Raw genomic sequence first — 25,663 nt, forward strand, 5'->3', positions numbered from 1 at the left:
TTCCCCCTTCCATAGGTGGAGTAGTTGCACTACCACTGGTTACTGTACATCCAGTCATATTCCCCTCCTCCCATAGATGGAGTAATGGCACGACCAATGTATACCGTGCATCCTGTCATATGACCTTCCATCCATAGACGGACTAATAACACTACCCACGTATACCGTACATCCTGTCATGTTACCTCCTCCTAGGGTGGAGTAATTACCACTGCATGCCGCACTCTCTGTAGCATTGCCCCCTTTCTTAGGTGGCATAAATGCACTATCACCGGATACTGTACAGCCTGTCGCATTACCCCCCTCCATAGGTGGCCTAATCGCACTACCACTGCATTCTGTACAGCCTGTCCCATTACCTTCCTTCATAGGCGGCGTAATCGCGCTACCACTGGATACTGTACAGCCTGTCGCATTACCCCCTTACATAGGCTGAATAATTGCTCTATCACTGAATAGTATATCCTGCATTACCTACTCCCACAAGTACAGTAGTCACATGAACGGGTGAAGTAATTGCACCACCATTGTCTACTACGCCACAGCACCAGATACTATATTTCCTATCATATTCCTCCTCTTCCATGGGTGGAGTATACCAAGAGACTGCACCTACTATTACCCGGTCCTTCCTCACAAGCGGAATACGGGTACAACCACTGGATACTGCAGCTACTACCGCAGTATCCCCTTTATTTTTGTTTTTTTTTTGAGCGCCAACATTGCAGTTTCTGTCCTCCCAGGGTGTATCCCCACAACACCGATTTAAGTCCCGATGGGACTCCGCACTACATGGTTGGTCATGATACTCGACACCTTCAGTAGGTGGTGTATCTGCCCTAGAAAAGAATTCTGTGGTCACTACCAAGAAAATTGAGTATTACACTGCCTCTGAATTAGTGTTGCATCGGGTATCGATACCCAATCGATACTTTTAGACCCGGATCGATACGATACCGGGTCTTACTATTTAACAGTACTAGGCTGCGCTGCTGCCCTCCCCACTGTGACACAGCTGCCGCCGATGGGGAAATAGCAGGGAGGAGTGGAGGGACTGTGGCCATTGCGCCACCAATGAATGTAAAACACATTAATTGAAGTACAGGCAGCGGGTGCCGGTATCACAGACCCGGCACCCGACCTCAATAACAGGGCATGTGATGAGCCGAACCGTGGCAATTAACTACTCGGGTTCGGCGGATCGCATGCCCTGTTATTGAGGCTGGGTCTGTGATACCGCCTGCGGCACCCACTGCCTCCTATACTTGAATTAATATTTTAATTACATTCATTGGTGGCACAGTGTGACCCCCCCCCCAGTATTATAAATTATAACTATTAGTGGTGCAGTGCGCCCCTCCCCCCCCCATTGTTATATTCATTGGTGACCGTGGCCACAGGGTCCTCTCCCCTCCTCTTCATTGGTGGCAGATGCAGTTCCGATCGGTTACCATGCACAGCACAGGGCAGCAGGGAGAGTGTAAGATCCTATTCACCCTAATAGATCTCTATTGGGGTGAATAGGACAAGGGGCTAATAGTAGATAAAAAGTAAAAAAAAAAATACAAAATACTTTGAAATAGTTTAAATCGCCCCCTTTACCAATTTTACTTATAAAATTTACAAACAATAAAAAATAAACATATTACATATCGCCATGCCTGAAAAAATGTGAACTATTAAAATATTTAAAAATATTACCTATGTGGTGAACACCGTAACAGAAAATAAACAAAACCGCGCGATTCGACATTTTTAGTCACCTTGTTCCCCCAAAAAATAGGATAGGACTGTTCTATTATGGGCCGGACGTTCCATAAAATATGGAATGTACACGGCTTTTTTGGTGTTTTTATTTTTTCACGTGGTATCGAGTAGGGCTGCACGATATGGGAATTTTGTGCGATTGCGATTAAAAATTGCGATAACGATATGCGATGTGATATTTTAAGGGAATTGTGCTAGAGGTCTATTTGCTTGGATTTTCCCATATGAGCCGCTGACGCGGCTTGGTATGACATAGTTATGGGGGATCTGTGGATGACGCGCTGTTATGGGGGTTCTGTGGATGACGCGCTGTTATGGGGGATCTATGGATGACGCGCTGTTATGGGGTGGATCTGTGGAGGACGCTGTTATGGGGTGGATCTGTGGAGGACGCTGTTATGGGGTGGATCTGTGGAGGACGCTGTTATGGGGTGGGTCTGTGGAGGACGCTGTTATGGGGTGGATCTGTGGAGGACGCTGTTATGGGGTGGATCTGTGGAGGACGCTGTTATGGGGTGGATCTGTGGAGGACGCTGTTATGGGGTGGATCTGTGGAGGACGCTGTTATGGGGTGGATCTGTGGAGGAAGCTGTTATGGGGTGGATCTGTGGAGGACGCTGTTATAGGGGATGTGTGCTATGACACATAGGGCCATGAGGGGGGCCAGCATAAGACATATAGCATCTTATGCTGGTCCCCCTCATGGCCCTATGTGTCCTAAACTGCGCACATAACTGGATTTGTGTGTAAAGTATTTTACTAGTGTGTAAAACAATCTCTCTCCTATTGATAACATGGCCAGCCTCTGTACTCACTGTCACTATGAATGCACTGCAGCGAGCTGGCCGGCCAGCGCTTGACTGACGTCACTTAGTAACGCTCCTCCCGATTCATCGTGACAGTGAGTACAGAGGCTGGACCTGTTATCAATAGGAGAGAGATTGTTTCACACACTAGTAAAATACTTTACACACAAAGCCAGTTATGTGCGCGGGGCCCCTTCATATATAATCGCGGCATTTTTGGGTCGGCCAAATCGCCATATCGCATTTGCCGATTATCGCGATTCGATTAATTTTGCGCTATATCGTGCAGCCCTAGTATCGAGTATCACAATACTTTTTTTATGGTATTGAAATTGAATCAAAATTTTGGTATCGTCACAACCCTACTGAATACTGTATCCACTTCTAGCTCTCCTCCTTTTCAGGTGGCGTATTTAGGCTAGCACTCCATACCATTGCTTCTACCGTATGTTCTCAGCAGGTGGAGTATTTACGCTAGCACTAGAGATCATAGCTTCTACTGTACGGCCTCCTTCCCAGGTGGCGTATCTACCCTAGCTTTGGCTTTTGTGGCTACTACGGTATAGCCTCCCTCTCAGGTATTTACACTAGCGCTACATATCATGGCTACTACTGTATGGCCTTCTCCGGTATTGCGTTAGCCCTAGTTTCGGTGGTTACTATCTGTATTGTTGTCTTCTCAGGTGGAGGATTTGTGTTAGTACTACATACCTTGACTCCTGCTGTATGGTCTCCTCATCAGGTGGAGTATGGTGCTAACACTGGATACTATGGCTTCTATGGTATGACCTCCTCCTCAGGTGGAGTATTGCACCAGCACTAGTTCCTGTGGCTACTCCTGTCTGGCCTCATTCTCAGGTGGAGAATTTGCCTTAGCCCTAAATACCTTGTCCACCACTGTGTGGTTCCCTTCTCAGGCTCAGGGTTTTCCATTCACCCTGCAAAGCCATGGTGGCACCCGCGTTGCTTTGCTCCTCACTCCTTGCATTTGCACTGGATATGGTTCTGTGGTTTCTACCACATTGCCTTCTGTTCCATTCCATGTTTTGGCAATGGCTCTGTATATTCACTGCTTCTCTCCTTCTGTAGGTGGAACCCTCATGTGGTGATTGTATCTACAGTCCCTCTCGGGCGGATCTCCGGCTCATTTTACGCTACCAATGGATGCTGTTGCCCCTATAGTTGGGGTCTTTATGCTGGCGCTTGCAGCTTTAGCTGATTCGTCCACTCATTCCTGATGACATGGTCATCTGCAGTACTTCCATTTTCAGACCAGGTATTTGAATTGGCATGCATGCTATAGCTGATTCACTTCTAGTGCGCACTATTGCAGGGTTCTCCCTGGTTGGCATAACCTCCTTGTTTCCCCAGTCGTCTCCATCACAGCACAAACTGAGATTGCCTTCCTCTGATAGGACAGGAAAAAGCACACAGAGGTTAAAAACCCCACCCCCACCCCTCATCGCCAGTGGCATTCCTTCCTTGACAGGACAGGAAACACAGAGGTGCTGGGAGCTCTTCTGGGTTCCCTAGTCCTTTTTTTCGGTTTTTACCTTTTTTCTTCTCGCCCTGCTACGGCGGGAGGGCGCGGCCGGTGCCAAATTTAAAAAGGGGCGCCGAATTTGGACCGCTCTGAGGCCTCCACAGTTCACCCTACCTGCTGACAGCAACTCAAGTGGATGGGAGCTGAGAAGATGAGCGCCCCTACCACCACTGGCTCGGGTCCTGAGCCCCCTGCCACTCTGGGCGGTGTGAGTAGCCTGCTGGCACCTTTTCATATTGCGTATTTGCCCTGCTGTGGTTGACCCTTTCCTCCCTTGTGTGTTACAGGGAGAAAAGGAGTCTACCTCCTCTGTTCAATCCAGACGCAGGAAGTGCGGCGTCTGTTCTAAGCGCCTTCCTTCCTCAGGGTCCAAGCTACTGTGTAAAGACTGCACCTCTACCGTGGTGAAGGCGGAGTCCTCTAGTTTTATGGACAAGATCAAGACTCTGGTCAGAACGGAAGTCCAATCAGCGTTGGCTGCTAGGGACCCCCGGCCTCCCATATACCCCAGCCCTGCCAGGGCCACAGACCACCCTCTTCCAGAGGCCTTGACTACTCTGGGAGTGACCTGGACTCGGCCGACTCTGATTTGTCAGATGTGGGGACTTCTGCTAGATCTCTGGAATTGGAGGAAAGTAGCGAGTACAGGAGATTGCTCTTTAACCCAGAGAATATCGAAGAATTGATCCGAACCATCAGGGCCACTATTAGGATGGAGATCCCTAAGAGGTCCAAGTCAGTCCAGGAGGAGATTTTTGGGGGTTTAGGGGAGAGGCACAAATCGGTGTTCCCGGTCCCGGACAATGTCCAGAAGATGATACGGGCAGAATGGGAGAAGCCGGAGAAGGGTTCCTTTATCCCACGGGGCCTCAAAAGGCGATACCCCTTCAACGAAGCGGACTATGCCGATTGGGTGGCCATTCCCAGGGTGGATGCTTCCGTTGCTAAGGTAGCGAAACGAACGGTCCTTCCGTTTGAGGACGCAGCGCAGCTCAAGGACCCTCTAGATAGGAAAGCCGAGAGTCTGCTCAAGAGGACCTGGGAGGCTACAGCAGCTCTCCTAAAACCGGGGGTAGCAGCAATGTGTGTGGCTTGTACACTTGAACAACTAGAGCGCCATATAGCGAATAAGGCCCCTTGGGAGGAGATCCTGGACAGTATTCCTCTTCTGAAGAAGGCCACTTTCTTCCTTGCCGATGCCGCTGCAGAATCGGTTAGGCTATCTGCTCGCACGGCAGTCCTGTCCAATACCACCAGACGGGTACTGTGGCTTAAGGCCTGGTCGGGCGACACCGTACCAAAAAACAGGCTGATATCTCTACCCTTTCACGGTCAATACGTGTTCAGGTCCGACCTGGACAAGATCCTTGAGAACGCCACGGACCGTAAGAAGGGCTTTCCAGAGGACAAATCCAAGTCCAGGAGACAGTTTTTTCGGAGGCCCCAGCAGGATCCCAGGGCCGATAGGAGGAGCCGCGAGGGTCGCGGATTTACGAGAGGCGGGAGAGGAAAAAGTTTTTTCCTTAATCCCAACAGGGGAGATCCCTCTACCTCTTCATCAAAAAAAATGACATCATCCTGCTCGGAGGAAGGCTCAGCTCCTTTCTAGGGGTTTGGGAACAAACCATCACGGATCCTTATATATTAGGCATCGTAGAACATGGCTACACTATAGAACTGGATTCCCTTCCTCCGCAGAGGTTCGTCCTGACCAAGCTCACCAGGGGCCTAGAGTCTCCCTTATCCGAGGGCGTAAGAAACTTATTACACCTGGGGGCAGTAGAAAGGGTCCCTGCTAGAGAATTGGGGAGGGGTCACTATTCCCCCTTATTCCTGGTCCAGAAATCGAATGGCAATTTTCGGACCATCATAAATTTAAAACCCCTGAACAAACACATCACCTACTACAAGTTCAGGATGGAGACCGTCAAGTCATCGGTGAAGCTCATCAAAAGGGGGTCTATGATGGCTACAATAGACCTCTCCGACGCATACTTCCATATCCCAATACAGGTCCGTTCCAGAAGATATCTGAGGTTTGCGGTGGAGCAAGGTGGGACATTCCGCCACTATCAGTTCAAGTGCCTCCCGTTCGGCATATCATCGGCACCCCGCATATTCACCAAGGTTATGGCGGAGGTCGTAGCCTCCCTAAGCAAGGAGGGGATAATAATCGTCCCTTACCTAGACGACCTGCTAATAGTAGCGGAAACCTCATATCTCCTTCACAGACACATCCAAGTGGTTCTCTTGCGCCTCCAGAACGTGGGCTGGTTGGTCAATCGGGAGGAGTCTGACATGTTCCCAGACCATCGGAAGGTATTCCTGGGTATTCTCTTGGATTCAGCTCTTCAAAAATCCTTTCTCCCTCCGCTAAAGGTACAGAAGCTGAAGTCAAGGGTCCTCCACTTCACCAAGCAGTCCCGTTGCTCAATAAGGCAGGGCATGGAAATGTTGGGTCATCTCGCCTCCTGCATCCCTGCGGTAGCCTGGGCCCAATTCCATATGAGACCCTTACAGAAGCTGGTTCTAAAACAATGGAACAGGTATCGATCATCCCTGGACCAAGGGTTGTCAGTGTCCCGGGAGGTGAAGGCTTCACTGGGCTGGTGGCTCAAGACCAAGAACCTGGAAATGGGAGTTTCATGGAGGCAGGAGGGTGTGCTTTCCCTCACAACGGACGCCAGCTCTTGGGGCTGGGGGGGCCCTCACGGCTTCAGAGACTTTTCAGGGGATTTGGTCCGAGGACCAGAGAAGGATGTCCTCCAACTACAGAGAACTCCGTGCGGTTTGGGAAGGCCTCAGGTCCATCCAAATACAGGCCAAAAATCGCCACGTCCTGGTCCATTCGGACAACTCCACAGCTGTGGCGTTTATCCAGCACCAGGGAGGAACAAGACACTATATAAGTTTGGTTAATTGGATTGGCTCACCCTCTATTAACATGGAATGGGTGCTCCCCCTAAAAAAGATATCCCCAATCTTTTAAAATGGTTTGATTATTTAAAATAAATGGATGAGAGGGGCACACCGACAACTATAATCACAATGCAGACCAGCCAGTATGTGAATAAGCTATTTATTAGCAACTCAATAAAATAAAGTGAGGATCCTCAAAAATTAATCATTAAAACATGCACTTTAAAAGACATATAAAACCATGAGGTGGTGGTATCGTGAGATACAACAATGACACTGATGGATAATAATGTTAGCTGATTGTAGCAGGTTTATATAGACAGTCTTTCTAGGAAACAATTCAGGTGCGCAGGTCTAATGCGCAATGTCTCTCTTGTTACTAGAAGTTCAGGCTAAGCCGATAATTGCAAGTACATGTAGAGTCTTTGTAATATTAAATCTTCACAGCATATAGCAATGAATCTGCTGTTAGACTGTACTGTGTATGGACACACTACTCACAGTTTCGGTGTAATGGAGCGGCCGATCACTTGTGCTTAGCGTGGCGTCCCACGTGGTACAGCACCGATGGTCTGATTTTGGATCCGCTTATTTGTACTGATGAGTAGATCTCCAGGACAATGCAAACAATAGGTGTAGGCGCCGGGGTCAAGTGTTTGTCAGGACCCAATATGTTATTCGGCGTTGCTGTGTGTCTTTTATCCAGACACAAGAAATCCTATGTTTCTTCCTGTCCGCTGTGTGGAAGCGCTTCTGAAGATTCAAAGACGATGCGCAGATGGTAGCCTGCGGTTTCTTTCTTTCCTCGAGACTGTGTACACCAGACGCGTTTCGGAGTTGGCAGTGACTCCTTCCTCAGTGGAGGAAGGAGTCACTGCCAACTCCGAAACGCGTCTGGTGTACACAGTCTCGAGGAAAGAAAGAAACCGCAGGCTACCATCTGCGCACCGTCTTTGAATCTTCAGAAGCGCTTCCACACAGCGGACAGGAAGAAACATAGGATTTCTTGTGTCTGGATAAAAGACACACAGCAACGCCGAATAACATATTGGGTCCTGACAAACACTTGACCCCGGCGCCTACACCTATTGTTTGCATTGTCCTGGAGATCTACTCATCAGTACAAATAAGCGGATCCAAAATCAGACCATCGGTGCTGTACCACGTGGGACGCCACGCTAAGCACAAGTGATCGGCCGCTCCATTACACCGAAACTGTGAGTAGTGTGTCCATACACAGTACAGTCTAACAGCAGATTCATTGCTATATGCTGTGAAGATTTAATATTACAAAGACTCTACATGTACTTGCAATTATCGGCTTAGCCTGAACTTCTAGTAACAAGAGAGACATTGCGCATTAGACCTGCGCACCTGAATTGTTTCCTAGAAAGACTGTCTATATAAACCTGCTACAATCAGCTAACATTATTATCCATCAGTGTCATTGTTGTATCTCACGATACCACCACCTCATGGTTTTATATGTCTTTTAAAGTGCATGTTTTAATGATTAATTTTTGAGGATCCTCACTTTATTTTATTGAGTTGCTAATAAATAGCTTATTCACATACTGGCTGGTCTGCATTGTGATTATAGTTGTCGGTGTGCCCCTCTCATCCATTTATTTTAAATTAGGAACAAGACACTGTCACCTCCAGAGGCTCTCAGACCGAATCTTCCTTTGGGCAGAAAAGAATCTACAATCCCTTGCGGCAGTACATCTGAAGGGATCCCTGAATCTCCAGGCGGATTACCTCAGTCGGCAAAGTCTGGATTCAGGCGAATGGTCTTTGTCCCAGACCGCTTTCCAACAGATTCAGGATCATTGGGGGAGTCCCATCCTAGACCCGTTCGCATCAGCAAAGAATCACAAGGTTCAGGATTTCTTCTCCCTCAACCGAAGAGACCCATGTGTGGCAATAGACGCTTTTACCCAGAGCTGGACGACGGGCCTAGTCTATGCCTTTCCCCCGATACCAGTAATCCCAAGAGTGCTCCAAAAGTTTCAGTCCGAAAGGTGCAGACTGATTCTGGTGGTCCTATTCTGGCCCAGGAGAAGCTGGTTCGGGCTCCTCAGGTCCCTCAGCCCGGAAGATCCCATCCGTTTTCTGCCGGAGGAGGGTCTTCTAACCCAGGGTCCCATACCGCACCCCAATACCAACCTCCTCAAGCTGTCCGCCTGGATTCTGAGCAATCCCTCTTGCTAGGGTTAGGGCTCTCTGAAAGAGTAGTTAAGACCCTCTTACTCAGTAGGAAGTCCAACACCTCCAAAGCGTACCTCAAAGTTTGGAGGAAGTTCGCCTCCTGGGGCGGAGTCAGGTTCAATCAGTCCACCCCTAATATCCCTCTTATCCTGGAATTCCTCCAGGATGGGTTGGATTTGGGCCTTGCTCCTAAGACATTGCAAGTCGAGGTGTCGGCCTTGGGGGCCCTCTATAATACCAGCCTTTATGAGGTCCCCTGGGTAGCAAGATTCCTGAAAGCGGCAGATTGACTAAATTCCTGAGTCAGGAATATGGTCGCACCATGGAACCTTAACACCGTCCTTTTAGGACTGTCGGATGTACCGTTTGAGCCTCTTCTCTCTCTATCTATTAAGTGGCTCTGAAAACCATCTTCCTAGTGGCCATATCCTCTGCAAGGAGGGTTTGTGAGCTCCAGGCCCTGTCCATACAGGAACCCTTCCTCAAGGTGCTAGACGACAAGCTCGTTTTCAAATTAGACCCCTGTTTTCTCCCCAAAGTGGTCTCCTCCTTTCACAGGTCACAAGATATAGTTATCCCGTCTTTCTTTCCTAACCCTAAAGACGAGCAGGAATCTAGATTCCACAATTTAGACGTTAGGCGTTCAGTTCTTCATTATTTACACGCCACAGAGGAGTGGCGTATCGACAAATTTATTTATCCAGTTTGCAGGTCCAAATAGGGGTAAGAAGGCAGCTAAGAGCTCTATATCCCGCTAGATTAGATGCACCATCTCCGAGGCCTATAAAGCCTCCGGTAAGGAGGCTCCTCCATCCATTAGAGCCCACTCAGTTAGATCGGTCTCCACTTCTTGGGCTGAGGGAGCCTCTGCTTCGTTAGAACATATCTGCAGGGCAGCTACCTGGAAGAGGACCCACACCTTCACCAAGCCTTATAGGGTGGATGTGTTTGCCGACGAGGACTTGGCCTTTGGACGTAAGGTCCTAGGTGCTGTAATCCCCCCTAAGTTACTTTGTTAGTTCTCAGTTTGTGCTGTCATGGAGACGACTGGGGAAATGAGTATTACACTCACCGGTAATCCGGTTTTCTGGAAGTCTCCATGACAGCACAACTTTGTCCTGCCCTTGTTTTTCTTTGTCAATAGACTATTGACTAGTTTTATGTTCTACCCCTTGTCCTAGTCCTGTTATAATACACTGGCGATGAGGGGTGGGGTTTTTAACCTCTCTGTGTGCTTTTTCCTATCCTATCAGAGGAAGGCAATCTCAGTTTGTGCTGTCATGGAGACTTCCAGGAAACCGGATTTACCGGTGAGTGTAATACTCATTTCTATGGCACTGGTCTACCACATGGTTCCCATTACAAGTGGGACATTTTCGCTAACTGCTGACGCTATGACACCATCAGCACTGCCTCTTTTAAGGGATGAGTAATAGCTCTGACATGTCCTTATGTAGGGGACACACCTATTCAACTACATTTCCCCTCAACGGACGGAGCTGTGGTGCTGTCATATGTTGTCACTACTAATAGATGTTTCGTTGCTGGAACGCAACACCCTTTCGATGTTATGCCCCCCCACAAGATGAGTAATTGGGAGCCCCCCCCCCAGATACTGTTTCTGTCATGGCCAGTGTCCATACTCCTGAGGTTGGATTCTTACTGCTCTGGAATGCCTGCACAGTTTTTTCTTATGTCCAGATTTTCTCTGGTACTTTTGTGATGTCGGACATAGTCATCACATTCTCTCCTGGAGGAGTATTTCTCCTGCCTCGGACCAATCTGTGCATTCCTCTGATGACTGCATTGTCCCCTTCAGTTGCTACACTATGACACTAGATGGTCTCTGACGAATCTACACACCTCTGATATTTTTGGCGTCTGCTTTGCTTCTACCTATCACTACAGTATTTTTGTTCTTCAGCCTACAGTTGGGTCTGCCTGATCTAGGCAGTTTGTAGAGTATCAAGCAGCTTCTTTTGCTAGAAGTCTTACAAGAAGCCTCTACGGCTCTGGGGGCATCTGTCTACTACAGTACCTTCTCCTTAGGGAGCATTTCTTTTTTAAGCAGAGGTGTATGCTGCGATCCTTACCTTTTGGATTCTTCCATGAGTGTATTCCGGCGAGTGTATGTGCGTGCTCTCATGTATTGTAGCCTGCTCTCTTGCTTAGTTTTCTCAGGCTGTCTAAAGCCAGTTATATGGTCCTGGATCCAGCATCACTCGCAGTCTTACTTTTCTCCAGTGGCAGACGTTGCTTTGGCTGCACTCTTCTGCCTCATTGCTGTCTGCTGCACGGCTGGGATGCTATTGATCCCCGAGGACAGTCTTTTCCTCTCAGACTAATCCCCATTTGCCTATAGTTTTTCGTTTTATACCTCTGATTGGCTCCCGTTGTGGCTTTTCTTCCCCCTTGGCCATCCCTTTTCTCTGTCTTGATGAGTGATCATATTCCATACTTTTTAGTCTCTTCTCGTGCTGGATTTTTTTACAAGGGAGTGGCTACTTTCTTTTATACATTGGCCCACAGGGGTCTCCTCACGTACCTGGGAGATCCCTACAGGACTAGTCCAATGCCAGTTGCCCAGTAATTCCTTCCAGTTTTTCCTGGGTTGAAATATGCCATCCTGGTACTTACACATTTGGTAAGGTCTTGTCTGGGTCTTCCTGTTGCTCGTTCGCCAGGTCTCGTGCATACCCAGATTCCACAGACTAATTTTTGTTGAGTAAACTCCCCTCGGTTTTCCATGGGGCCTTTTGTCATGCAAGACATCCTGGTTTTCCATTCCTAGTCCCCACAGCAGTTCTGTGGTCTACGATATCCAGAAGTACCTTCCGCACATCATCTTCAGTCGTCAGACATGCTTATCCTTCTTGTAGATATTATGTGCTGCTATCCACCTCTTCTGAAGTCTCTTGAGCACTTGGGCTTCGTTTAACTGGGTTTTCCTCTTTTTGCCCGGTCTAAGACGCCGTGCGTTCTACGCTCTCTGGCTGGCCTTCCTGGTTCATGCTCTTCCTGTCCTATTCAGGGTTCCTGTGCATCCTTTCCCCACATTTCTGTGCGGGATCCCATTTCCAGCCTTAGATTTGCTCTAGTCTTTTGTTCCCTCCCCATGGTACTGCTTTGCAACGTCCCATGGTCTCCTGTGTCCCCCAATTATACAAGCGAGAAAATTAGGCTTTTTTGTGCTTACCTGTAAAATCTTTTTCTCGCTGAGTTCATTGGGGGACACAGCACCCACCCAACACATTGCTGATTCTTTTTGATGGGTCAGAACCAAGAACAGGTGGCACCCATCTCCAGCTCTCTTACAATTTGTTTTCTATTGGTTTCTCCTGGCTGCTCCTACTGCTTTTGCACATACTGATTAGCTCAGTGTCTGCAGAAGGGGTATAGCTGAGGGGATTAGCTAGTACCTTTTTTTTTTACTCAGTGTCGGCTCCTAATGGCAGCACCAGCTATACCTATTGTCTCCTGTGTCCCCCCAATGAACTCTGTGAGAAAAGGATTTTACAGGCAAGCACAAAAATTACTATTTTTTTTAAGACTGGTGCAAAGAAAAAACTGCTTAGTTTCCCATAGCAACCAATCATATTCCATTTTTCATTTTCCAAAAGAGCTCTGAAAAATGGAAGGGGAATCTGATTGGTTAATATCGGCTACGAAGCCAGTTTTCCTTTACACCTCTCCTATGTGTATTATGTTAATATTATCCATGTATTTCAGACGTATGTTGTAAATGGTTTGGGCTAAAGTGAGGGATTTTGTTTTCCTTCCTAGATGGGAGAATTCAGACAAGCCTGAGTAGTAGTCCATAAAATATCATTTTGTGACTAGTTTAGTATAAAAGCAGTTAGATTGAAGATTTATGAAAACGTAATATTGTAAAGCTCCCGAGTGGTAAGCAGTTTGAGGTTGTTAAATGGTGACCACTATTTTGACTGATTAGTTGGCAATCCGGATATGTTTTTTTTTTTTTATTGCTCATTCTACATTGTAATCTCCTTTTTCCCAAAGATCCCAGCCAACAACCCCTGCAGAAACACCTACAGAATCAGAAAACTGTTTAGCTCAGGAAGTAAATAACTGCAAAGATTCTGATACTTCTATAAAAGAAGGTAAGTGCTATTATAATATACTGTAAAGGGGGGATTGTGAACCACAATAAAAAATATTTTATGTTAAGTTTAACCCCTTCAGGACCTCTGCCATACATGTACGAAGGAAGTCTGGTCCGGAGTCTATTACAGGAATTTACCAATGCAAGCCACTAGGTGGCAGCAGTGTATTGTTATATTGAAAATTAAGTGTTCAATGATGGCTATATAGCCATGAACACAATGGGCAATCTAATGATTGCCAGTTTTTATTTTGTTTTATATTTGTAAAGTTCAAATCACCCCCCTTTCCTTAAAATAAAGGCAAAAATACTTAACCAATAAAAAAAATAAACATCATGGGTAGGGATCAGCAAATCGACTTCGGATGCTTCACGACGTTATTACACGAAGTCTCAAAGACTTTGCAAAGTAATAACCGGCTCATTGGAGCCAATACATTCTAATACTGTACAGAGCTCCCGCTCCGTGCAGTATTACAACAACGTTTTATGCAAATTGACTTGAGATGCAGCATTCACTCACCCCTAATCATGGACATCACTGTGTGCGAAAATGCCCATGCTATTAAAATATAACAATATTAATGGCATACAGCAAATGGCGCAATGGGTAAAAAAAAACTGCCAATTCGCCATTTTGTGTCACACACACTACGAATTGGTATCGCTGAAAAGTACACCACCCCGTAAAAAATGAGCCCTCACACAGCCCCATACACATAACTACAAAAAAGTTATAGGGGTCAGAATATGGTGATTTTTTTTTTTCCTCTTGAGGGTTTTATTTCAGTTTTAAAACAAAAAGAAAAATTTATGTGTGGTATCAGTGTAACCGTACTGACCTGCAGAATTAAGGTAACAGGTCAATTTTACCGCATAGTGAATGGTGTAAAAAAAAAAAACCTTTGTTAGAATTGTGTTTTCGTTTTTTTCCCCAATTCCACCCCATTTGAAATTTTCTTTTCTTCTTCCTTCTACACTGTATGCAACAGTAAATGGCGCCATTAGAAAGTACAACTTGTCCCGCAAAAAATAAGCCCTTCATAAGGCTATGGGAACGGAAAAATAAAAAAAAGTTAGGACTATTGGAAGTCGGGGAGTGAAAAACTAAAACGCAAAAATGGAAAATCGCAGGGTCCTCTAAGGGTTAATAAATCCTCCTTTAGAAGTCTAGACGAACCCCATTAGTCATTGACCTGAGGATCCTGTTGTCGGTCATATGATTGCTCTGACACTGCCGCTATGATTTTTGGTTTAGTGTTAAAATGGAAACCATGAAGATCGTTTTCGTTTTTCATTTGCCAGGGTAAAACTCTGCAAAAAAAATAAATAGCATTGCACGTTTTTAAGGTGTTCGATGGCACAAAATCAACAGGTGTCCTAAGAAATCTTTTGTATCTTTGATTAAGGCTTACTAGCATTTATAGAGGAATCTGGCTTAATGAAGAACTGAGAACACAACACCTTAGAGCAGTTGTCCCATTGCAACAACTCGTACCCTATCCACAGCATAGGGGATAATTGTCTGATCATTGGGGGCTAACTGTTAAGGCCCTTGCTGATTTGGAGAACAGTGGCCGTTGTGCCCTCGTTTAAATGGATCCGCAGGCATGCATGCACACTGCCACTCCATTCAATTCTGTGGAGCTACCAGAGCTAGCTAGTGCTAGATAAGTTGTAGTAATGGGACAGCCCCCTTTTAAAGTGGCTGTCAGCTTAAAGGAGTTGTCTGGATTCTAGATGCTGATGACCTAACCTTAGGATAGACTATCGGTATTAGATTGCTGGGTGTCAGACAACTGGCATCCCCGGCAATCTGCTGTTCTCTGCAGTTGGTGGCCCCTGAAATGACAGTGGGTGAAGAGGAAAGCTTTGACCACTATATAGTGGCTATGCCGGGTTTCTGCAGCTCAGCTCGCATTCACTTGCTGGATCCCACTGATCTGATATTTATGACCTATCCTAAGGATAAGTCATCAGCCTCTAGAACGTGGACAACCCTTCAATATGCAGTCCTATGTAAGGGCAGCATATTACAGCTGCAGGTCCATACGATTTGTAGCCAAAATTGCACGAAAAATGTAATTTGGCTGAAAAAATACACTGGACATAGAGTTGATATGTCTAGTGTATGCATGAGAATGTTCTCCCCTCTCCTCATAAGCAGCTTGTCATTCACCTTCGTGGGATGATTGCCTCAGATCCCACTCCTGGTGCCCTCAGTAATCAGTTGATTTTGTTGGGGGAGCCTTGCATTTGGTGCTGTGGGATTACATGTTGCCATCCAAATGAATGTAATACATGGTAGGTTCAAGTCTACTGGAACAAGAGATGGGACCCTCCTCTATGATGTCCATAGGCTCTATATGTTCTAGACCAGTGTTCCTTAACTCCAGTCCTAAGGGCCCACCTGCCGGTCATGATTAGAGAATACTAAGCTGAATATTAAGGAAATCCTGAAAACCTGACCTGGAGTTGAGGAACCCTGTTCTACACTGAATAAATATACAATTATAAGTTGGTATATTCCGGTGTGTTTTTGTGTCTTTTTTCCAAACTCTCTCTCTCTCCAATTATCTAGAAACCATGAACACCTCAGCCACACTGGGTAACTCCCAGGAGGGTCTAGCAGCTCCACATTGTTCTGCTGCAGAAACGGGTACAATAACACCATCTTCCAGTGAATCTGGGGATGAAACCACATGCACGTTGACTTTAAATGGTGAAACTGCAGAGCCTGTGACGCAAGATGAAACTGTGACAGAAGATACTAACAGGTAGAGTAACATTCCCCACCATAGAGATTGGGTTGTTCTGCGTAGTCTTAAAGTTTTATTTAATTTTTTAAGCATAAATTGGTCAACATATGCTATTTATCCCGACCCTGACCCACTAACCTTAGTGAAATGTGTATGTCCACCTTAAAGGGGTTGTTCTGGAATACATCATTTCTAACAGGTGCCGGCAGCATGTCTCCACAAGAGACTCTTCACTGCTTAAGCCAGAGGTTGGCTGAAGAGGATCAGGTGGCCTTGCCCATTCCGGTAAGGAAGAAAACAAACCCTGGACCAGAAGATGGAGATACAGGAGGCAGGGCGGAGGAGGATCAGGTGAGTATGATCCTATCAGCAGGCTGCCCGCACTTGTTAAAATTGTGTATTCCTGGGCAACCCCTTTTAAAGAAATGTTTACTTTCAGGTACTAGAATACTGTTCCCGATTCTGACCAGTGTCAGATCAGTGATTGCATAGTCATTTGGTTTTATGTTATTCAACAGAGAATACAATGGCTTCAATAGAAGTCTGTCTACAGAAGTGAAAACCTCTGGAAATGATGGCTTTTAACAATTTAAACCTGTGCACTGTGACGAGGAATTGACTCGCATAGTCCCAAACTATACTCAGGGAAAAAAAGCATTTCCAGATATGTAAATGATAACAGGTGAGACACCGGCTTTTGCCACAAGAAGGTGTAAAAGTGTTCCCCGCTGCTTTCAGAGACTACTTTTAGGTAGTGTACCTCTTGGTGAGCGATTGTTGACTGCTAGATATCCCTCCACAATACACTTGAAGACATTTTGCCCTGTTAAAAACCTAGAGAAGGGGGCCCATCATTGGACTGAGAGAAGCAAGACAGTTGTTTCTGACCTAGCGGAGTTGTTGTTCTCCTCACAATCTGACATTGTACAGTCAGTGCTACCAGTGTCGGACTGTGTTTAGACACGGCACGCCTTTACTAGGTTTAGGGCTCTTTCACAGAGTTTTTTTTTTCTTCCTGGGATTTATAGGACAAAAAAAAAGCCAAAAATAATGACCAACTTCATCAGCGTTTTTCAAAGCCTTTTTGGGACATTTTTTTAGGTGTTCTAGCACCTGACATTTTTTGAATGCTTTGGGTTCATTTGCATGCCAAGAGATGTGACCCTGTAATGTGACTTTGTATGTAGAGTTTTATGGGGCCGAAAATGGGGGCGGGGGGCGGGGGGGGGGGGGAATGCTATTTAAGAACACCAACACAAATTTCACTATTTAAAAATAATAATAATTTGAAGCAGCAAAAAAAAATAAAAAATGCTGGAGGTCTATGGGAGAAAAATGCCAGGCAGTGACCCAGAGGATGCTGGGAATAAAAGATAAATAAAAAATCAATTGACTGAAAAAACGCACCTCATGGTTTGTCCTGTGTTTAATATTGCCTATGGGCTTCCATGCCATAGACCTCCATTGGTTTTAATAGCGAGAGAAGGTGGTATACAAACTGGATTACACCTTCTACATTAGACCAGAGGCTAATCAGATCTTCACATTGATAGGGTATGGGTGACTTTACTGATGATCTCCTTTTTGTGATGTAGGGTGGAAGATAGAGCCCCATCTACCTCACAGATGGATAGCATTGCAGAGTCTAAACAACAGAGCTTGGAATTAACAAACGACACTTTAGATAAGAACTCTAACAAAAACCAGACAGAAATCCGGTAAGAATGTGAATAATGCTGCTTGTTACAGTTTTGTCCTGCGTGTAGGGAAAATGCGTGTACCGCAGTGGTCTTGGTTTAAGGCCTTATGCACACGACCGTTTTTTGGGTCCGCATCCGAGCCGCAGTTTTTGCGGCTCGGGTGCGGACCCATTCACTTTAATGGGGCCGCAAAAGATGCGGACAGCACTCCGTGTGCTGTCCGCATCCGTTGCTCCGTTCCGAGGCCCCGCAAAAAAAATATAGCATGTCCTATTCTTGTCCGTTTGGCGGACAAGAATAGGCATGTCTACAATGGGCCTTCCGTTCCGCAAATTGCGGAAGGCACACAGGCGGCTTCCGTTTTTTGCAGATCCGTGGTTTGCAGACCGCAAAAACCGGCATGGTCGTGTGCATGTAGCCTAAAGGGAATGTTTCATCAGAAAATGACCTACTATTTCCATCGAGCTTTTGTGTTAAAGTGGTTATCCCATGACTAATGAAAAAAATGAAACAGACATCATATAGTACATGACCATCTCTAAGGGCTCTTTCACACTTGCGTTCTTGTCTTCCGGCATAGAGTTCGGTCGTCGGGGCTCTATGCCGGAAGAATCCTGATCAGGATTATCCTAATGCATTCTGAATGGAGAGAAATCCGTTCAGGATGCATCAGGATGTCTTCAGTTCCGGAACGGAACGTTTTTTGGCCGGAGAAAATACCGCAGCATGCTGCGCTTTTTGCTCCGGCCAAAAATCCGGAACACTTGCCGCAAGGCCGGATCCGGAATTAATGCCCATTGAAAGGCATTGATCCGGATCCGGCCTTAAGCTAAACGTCGTTTCGGCGCATTGCCGGACCCGACATTTAGCTTTTTCAGAGTGGTTACCATGGCTGCCGGGACGCTAAAGTCCTGGCAGCCATGGTAAAGGGGAGCGGGGGAGCAGCATACTTACCGTCCGTGCGGCTCCCCGGGCTCTCCAGAGTGACGTCAGGGCGCCCCAAGCGCATGGATCATGTGATCACATGGATCACGTCATCCATGCGCATGGGGCGCTCTGACGTCATTCTGGAGCGCCCGGGGAGCCGCACGGACTGTAAGTATACCGTTCCCCCGCTCCCCGCTCCTACTATGGCAACCAGGACTTTAAAAGCGTCCTGGGTGCCATAGTAACACTGAACGCATTTGGAAGACGGTTCCGTCTTCAAATGCTTTCAGTACACTTGCGTTTTTCCGGATCCGGAGTGTAATTCCGGCAAGTGGAGTACACGCCGGATCCGGACAACGCAAGTGTGAAAGAGGCCTAACAAAGCTAGAACCAGCGCTGTACCTCACATGGATCCAGAGATCTCCACATTCATTGCTCTGCTACATTTGCATCAAGCTGACAGCTCAAGGGGAGTGTCTTTTCTGCTGCAGCTCAGGGAGAGCATGGACACGCCCCCTATCACCGCTCAGGAGGCAGTTGAAGGGAGTGACTGAGCATGTGCGATCATCTCGGTGAACTGGGACAAACCCTGTAAACATATAGCTTTTTTTTATTTTTTATTTTTTTTATGTCACAATCTATTTTAAAAAATTTCTAAAATTGTGCAGTTTTTCACCCTGGCCACGAAGCCTATAACATGGGCCTTAAAATGGATACGAGCGGACCTCATTGACTTCTATGGGAGAGTTGTCTAGGCATGCTCTGTGACCTGTACAGAGGTCAAGAGGGAGAAGCTGTAGATATTGTGTTATCTATACAAAGGAGATATCTGTCATCGTAATTCTGCCTGTGATAATGTGATGGCTTCTGAAAAGTTGCCTGTGCAGAACTGTACAGGAAATCATCGGCTATTATTATGCCTAATGGCCAATGGAAAAATTGCAGGATTATACGTTTTTAAAATATAGATAGTGACATGGAAAATGAAGAAAACTTGCCAAATATTGTAAAAAATGTGTAACAAAAATTAAAAACATTATTTAAGTAATAGGTCATTTTCTGATGGCATGCTACCTTTTAACTAAGCTTTGTAACCTAGGTTAGATCATGTAGAGGCTTGGATCATATGGTGTCTGAGCCTTTAATTGGAGATATATGTTGGGAGGATTTCCTGACTTATGCCACTGTACAGGCATATAATGACTTAAGTTGCCCATAGATTCCAATTCTATGATGAGATTTATGGGGTTCTTCCAGTGGTAATGTGGGAGCATATGTATCATATGTAATAGACATCAGCACTGTCTATGTGAATGGGACAGGCATAGAAGGTTTGTGACATCACTCACTAGTGCCCATCCTCTCCAATGTAAAGTTGGAAGAGAAGTTGTTTAGGAAAAGTGGAGGTGAGTATTCAGGTTACTCGCCCATATTCATTGGGGGACACAGAAACCGTGGGTATAGCTATGACCTCTAGGAGGTGTTGACACTAGCAAAAGCTGTTGGCTCCTCCCCTGGCAGCTATACCCCCTCCAGCCTGGAGGGGAATCAGTGATGCGGATTATACACTGCTCAAAAAAATAAAGGGAACACTTAAACAACACAATATAACTCCAAGTCAATCACACTTCTGTGAAATCAAACTGTCCACTTAGGAAGCAACACTGAGTGACAATCAATTTCACATGCTGTTGTGCAAATGGGATAGACAACAGGTGGAAATTATAGGCAATTAGCAAGACACCCCCAATAAAGGAGTGGTTCTGCAGGTGGTGACCACAGACCACTTCTCAGTTCCTATGCTTCCTGGCTGATGTTTAGGTCACTTTTGAATGCTGGCGGTGCTTTCACTCTAGTGGTAGCATGAGACGGAGTCTACAACCCACACCAGTGGCTCAGGTAGTGCAGCTTATCCAGGATGGCACATCAATGCGAGCTGTGGCAAGAAGGTTTGCTGTGTCTGTCAGCGTAGTGTCCAGAGCATGGAGGTGCTACCAGGAGACGGGCCAGTACATCAGGAGATGTGGAGGAGACCGTAGGAGGGCAACAACCCAGCAGCAGGACCGCTACCTCCGCCTTTGTGCAAGGAGGAACAGGAGGAGCACTGCCAGAGCCCTGCAAAATGACCTCCAGCAGGCCACAAATGTGCATGTGTCTGCTCAAACTGTCAGAAACTGACTCCATGAGGGTGATATGAGGGCCCGACGTCCACAGGTGGGGGTTGTGCTTACAGCCCAACACTGTGCAGGACGTTTGGCATTTGCCAGAGAACACCAAGATTGGCAAATTCGCCACTGGCGCCCTGTGCTCTTCACAGATTAAAGCAGGTTCACACTGAGCACATGTGACAGACGTGACAGAGTCTTGAGACGCTGTGGAGAACGTTCTGCTGCCTGCAACATCCTCCAGCATGACCGGTTTGGCATTGGGTCAGTAATGGTGTGGGGTGGCATTTCTTTGGAGGGCCGCACAGCCCTCCATGTGCTCGCCAGTGGTAGCCTGACTGCCATTAGGTAGCGAGATGAGATCCTCAGACCCCTTGTGAGACCATATGCTGGTGCGGTTTGGCCCTGGGTTCCTCCTAATGCAAGACAATGCTAGACCTCATATGCTGAAGTGTGTCAGCAGTTCCTGCAAGACGAAGGCATTGATGCTATGGACTGGTCCGCCCGTTCCCCAGACCTGAATCCAATTGAGCACATCTGGGACATCATGTCTCGCTCTATCCACCAACGTCACGTTGCACCACAGACTGTCCAGGAGTTGGCAGATGCTTTAGTCCAGGTCTGGAAGGAGATCCCTCAGGAGACCGTCCGCCACCTCATCAGGAGCATGCACAGGCGTTGTAGGGAGGTCATACAGGCACGTGGAGGCCACACACACTACTGAGCCTCATTTTGACTTGTTTTAAGGACATTACATCAAAGTTGGATCAGCCTGTAGTGTGTTTTTCCACTTTAATTTTGAGTGTGATTCCAAATCCAGACCTCCATGGGTTGAAAAATTTGATTTCCACTTTTTAATTTTTGTGTGATTTTTGTTGTCAGCACATTCAACTATGTAAAGAACAAAGTATTTCAGAAGAATATTTAATTCAGATCTAGGATGTGTTATTTTTGTGTTCCCTTTATTTTTTTGAGCAGTGTATTTTCAGTGGCAGGAGAGCTCATGCGCTCTCACTCAGGTTCCTCTGCGCCCGGCCGACCGACAGCTTCGGTCCGCCGTCCGCTCATGCATAGACCCGACCGCTCCCGCTACAGTCCGGGAACATGCATCAGACGGACACACAGGGAAGGGAGCGTAGGAGGCTCTCCCCTATCTGTGATCTGCTGGTGTCAGGGCTCTTAGGGGGGTTAATAACTTCCCTGACAGGAGTGGGGGGTGCGCTCTGGTGCAAATCCTTTCCGCCACCCCCTCCCCCAGAAGCTGCTGGACCCCGCCCTCTCCAGGACACCTTAACCCCTTCTGGCCAGCCACTGACAGCCAGCACCAGAGCCTAAGGATTCTATCTCGGTACAGGTGCCTCCAAGTTATAACAGTTAACCTTGAGGCGATTTAGTTCGCAATTGTTGCGCTATACAAGTTATTCATTCATTCATTCAACCCTTTCCTGCCTCTCTGCCCACATGATGTTGGTCAGCCAAGTTTTATAAAAAATAAAAAAAATATATATATATATATATATATATATATATATATATATATATATATATATATATATACGTTCATACGGGCCCCCCTGAGCCTCATCACCGCAAGACCACCCTGTCTGTGTGGTACCAGGCTGGTGTGTGTCCTATAGCGGACAACAAAAGGACACCTCATAGTTCCCAATCCCCCTCCTGGGTCATTGGTTGATATTCCTCCACCTGCGCAGATACAGGGAGCACAGCTGAATTATTCCCAATCCACCCTCTGGGCCGTGTGGTTGATAGTTCTCCATTGTAGGACCTCTGGATTCCCAATCTGTCCTCCAGGGCCGTTTGGTTGATAGTTCTCCAGCAAACTCCAGTACAGGACCTCTGGTTTCCCAAGCTGTCCTCCGGGGCCGTTTGGTTGATAATTCTTCAGCGCTCTCCAGTACAGGACCTCTGGATTCCCAATTATCCTCCGGGATCGTTTGGTTGATAATTCGCCACCAGCGCGATCCGGTGCAGAACTTCAAAAATTCCCATTCCACCCTCCGAGGTCATCTGGTTGATGAAATCCACCTGCGCCATCCAGCGCAGACCCTCTGGAAGTTCCCATTCCATCCTCCGGGGTCGTCTGGTTGATAATCCTCCACCTGCGTGATCCAATGGTGGTCCTCTGGATCTTCCCAATCTCCCTCCGGGGTCGTTTGGTTGATAAAGCACCACCTGCGCAATCCGGTGAGTGAACCTCTAGAAGCTCCCATTCCACCTCCGGGTAGTTTGGTTGATAACTCCGACCGGCGAGCCTGCGACTGCCATGGACAAGATTCTGAGAGTTAAGATTGCACACAACGGGCCAGAGCAGGATATTTTCCTCCTGTCACCTCCACACCCCCACCCTTCCTCCCTAGGGTCACCCTCAGTCAGTCGCACCCTCCTCTTCCTGGAGAGGTTTGGTCCGAAGGGGGGGAGGGGGATCCGTGGTTTGATCTCGGCCGTGATTCCGGTGCAATCTTCCAAGATGGCGTCCGAGGTAGACAGCAGTACTTGTCGTATGCATTACCCCCTTCCTTAGGCGGAGTATTTGCACTACTGGATGCAGTACTCCCTTGGATGTTACCTCCCTCCATTGGGGTCTAACCGCACTAAAACTTTTCAGTGCCAGCAGTAGGCGTTCCCCCTTTTTAGTAGGTGGCGGAACTGCATTCCCATGGGGGACAGTAATTACTGTACGCATTAGCCTCTTCCATAGGTGGCGCTATGGCATTATTCCTGGTTCAGTGTTTACTGTAGGTCTTACCCCCTTACGTAGGTGGGGTATTGATACGGGACTCGACATATGCCTTGCCTTTTCCGTAAGAGGCGTACTTTCTCTACTTGGATTTGGTTCCTGCTAGATGCATTACTGCACTGCCAGCCTTCATGGTGGAGTACTTGCACTACCACTGAGTGCAGTGCTTGCCGCAAGCATTACCCCATTTCATTGGTGGGACAATTGCAACATTGCCCCGTCCACAAGTGATCCACTACCGTGGGGAATGAGTACACATCTTGGATGTTGCACTTCATCTGCGCCACGGCTATAGATGCCTTAGCTTCTTATACAAGTGGAGTGTAGAAAGTATCGATACACTCTGGTGCCCTGTACTCTAATTCTAATGGTATTTCGGTGCCGCCAGTGGATACTGTGGCTGTTTCCACGTTGTGTCCCTTTCCTTCGGTGCCGGTTTGGGGCATGAATATGACAACTTCTCTCCTCAGGGGGTTGCCCAGCACTACTCATGTGTCCTAGCGTCCCCTATCTCCATGGTCCTCTATTGAACCAATATGTGTCTTCAACAATATGTAGTGCGTACACCATGGCATGTAATATTGTGTTTACGTTCCAGCAAGTCGAGTGTTACACTGACTCTATATTTCTATCCACCATTCCTGATGTGGGAAGTGGTTGTGCTGGCACTCTGGTTTAGCTTTGCAGCATGTTCCCCACCGCTGGTGCGGTTTTTACGCTGGTACTAGCGTTCGCAGTCGCTGCAGTGGGGCATTCCCTCTGTTAGGGGTTCCACCCTGACGCTGGCTTGGCGGTTGTTCCTGTTTGACGCCATTCCCAGGTGGAGTGTTTAAGGTTAGCTTTCCTTCCCTGAGGCAGTATGATGCCATGGCTTCTACCGGATTCCGCTAGTCTGCCCCTCAGTTTTTGCTGGCGGGGCACGCTGCGGCTTCTACGGTACGGGGGTCCTGGAGTAGCCATTACATATTCTGGCTCCTCCTGCATGGCTCCTTCGTCAGATGACTGATTCTTCGAACGCCGAATTCGGTGGTGTACACTGCATGGCCTCCTCCTTAGGCGGAGTATGGCGCCGCCACTATCATCCGGTGGCTACTTCTGTGTAGTGCCAATCTCAGATAGGGAATGGGCTTCGCCCTGCCCCCTTTTCCTTCCGTTTTTTCTTCCCTGGCTCAGGGTTCACGGTGACTCCGCAAACCTTGGTAGCTCCTACGTTACTACTTCCCCTCATCTGCGTTGATGCAGGGTATTGTTTGTGTTTTTTTTTTCTTCTTCCAGTCTTGTTCTGGACCGACTGTTGGGCTGTGACGTTTTTCATATTCTCCTTCTACAGGTGAATCCTACCCGTTGGTCCTGGGTGTACTACCCGTATCTACAACTACCTCTCTAGACTTGACTAATGACTGCCACGTCAGTCCGATGGTAGTCATGCCTTTTCACTGCACATTCTGTAGCTAGACTACGAGACTCACCACGCCAGCCGGAGCGTGGGTGCTGTCACGACTCACCACCGTTGATGGAGTTTCGTTCCTGGAACGGAACACCCCTTCTATTCCTCCTCAAGGCAGTGTTCGTCTCTCATCTTGGTCTGGTCGGAATTTCCGTCGAGCAGCGTTGCTACACAGTCCATACATGGTCGCTGACGAAACTCCTCACCGCCGGTGATTCTCATATCGCCTCTACTTCTACCTATCCAATATATTGATTCCTTGGCTTGCGTTTGGACACGCCTCATTTAGGAACTTTTTTCTTGGTAGTTTATCAGCCAGCTTCTCAGTCTCCCCACAAGCCTCTTCGGCTCAGGGGACTTCGGTGGACCAATTACTGTTTCCATGGAGCGCTTCCTTTTAGCAGGGGTGGATGCTGCGGTCCTGGCTTTTTGGTGTGGCCCTTGGTTTCTTGATGGGTCAAGTTCGGCGCTTCTATCCTTTTCCAGCGTCCTCTGACCCACCTGGGGCCCATAATAACCTTCCTTCAGGGAATGGCACCTA

General features: G+C 47.2%; 1 protein-coding gene across 4 annotated transcripts in view; it reads left to right on the forward strand.

The window, feature by feature from the left end:
* The window catches only part of PPP6R1 (protein phosphatase 6 regulatory subunit 1), a 126,649-nt gene that overhangs the window by 95,738 nt on the left and 5,248 nt on the right, over window positions 1-25,663 (forward strand). For 3 of the 4 annotated variants that reach the window (XM_040432375.1, XM_040432390.1, XM_040432383.1), the window contains 3 exons: window positions 13,264-13,364; window positions 15,948-16,143; window positions 17,721-17,843. In XM_040432375.1, coding sequence (XP_040288309.1) covers window positions 13,264-13,364; window positions 15,948-16,143; window positions 17,721-17,843 — 420 coding nt within the window. The remainder of the gene's footprint in view (window positions 1-13,263; window positions 13,365-15,947; window positions 16,144-17,720; window positions 17,844-25,663) is intronic. The other variant, XM_040432395.1, reaches the window with a different exon arrangement.

Source organism: Bufo bufo, chromosome 1 (assembly GCF_905171765.1).
Source record: "Bufo bufo chromosome 1, aBufBuf1.1, whole genome shotgun sequence".
In the NCBI taxonomy this organism is placed as follows: Eukaryota; Metazoa; Chordata; class Amphibia; order Anura; family Bufonidae; genus Bufo; species Bufo bufo.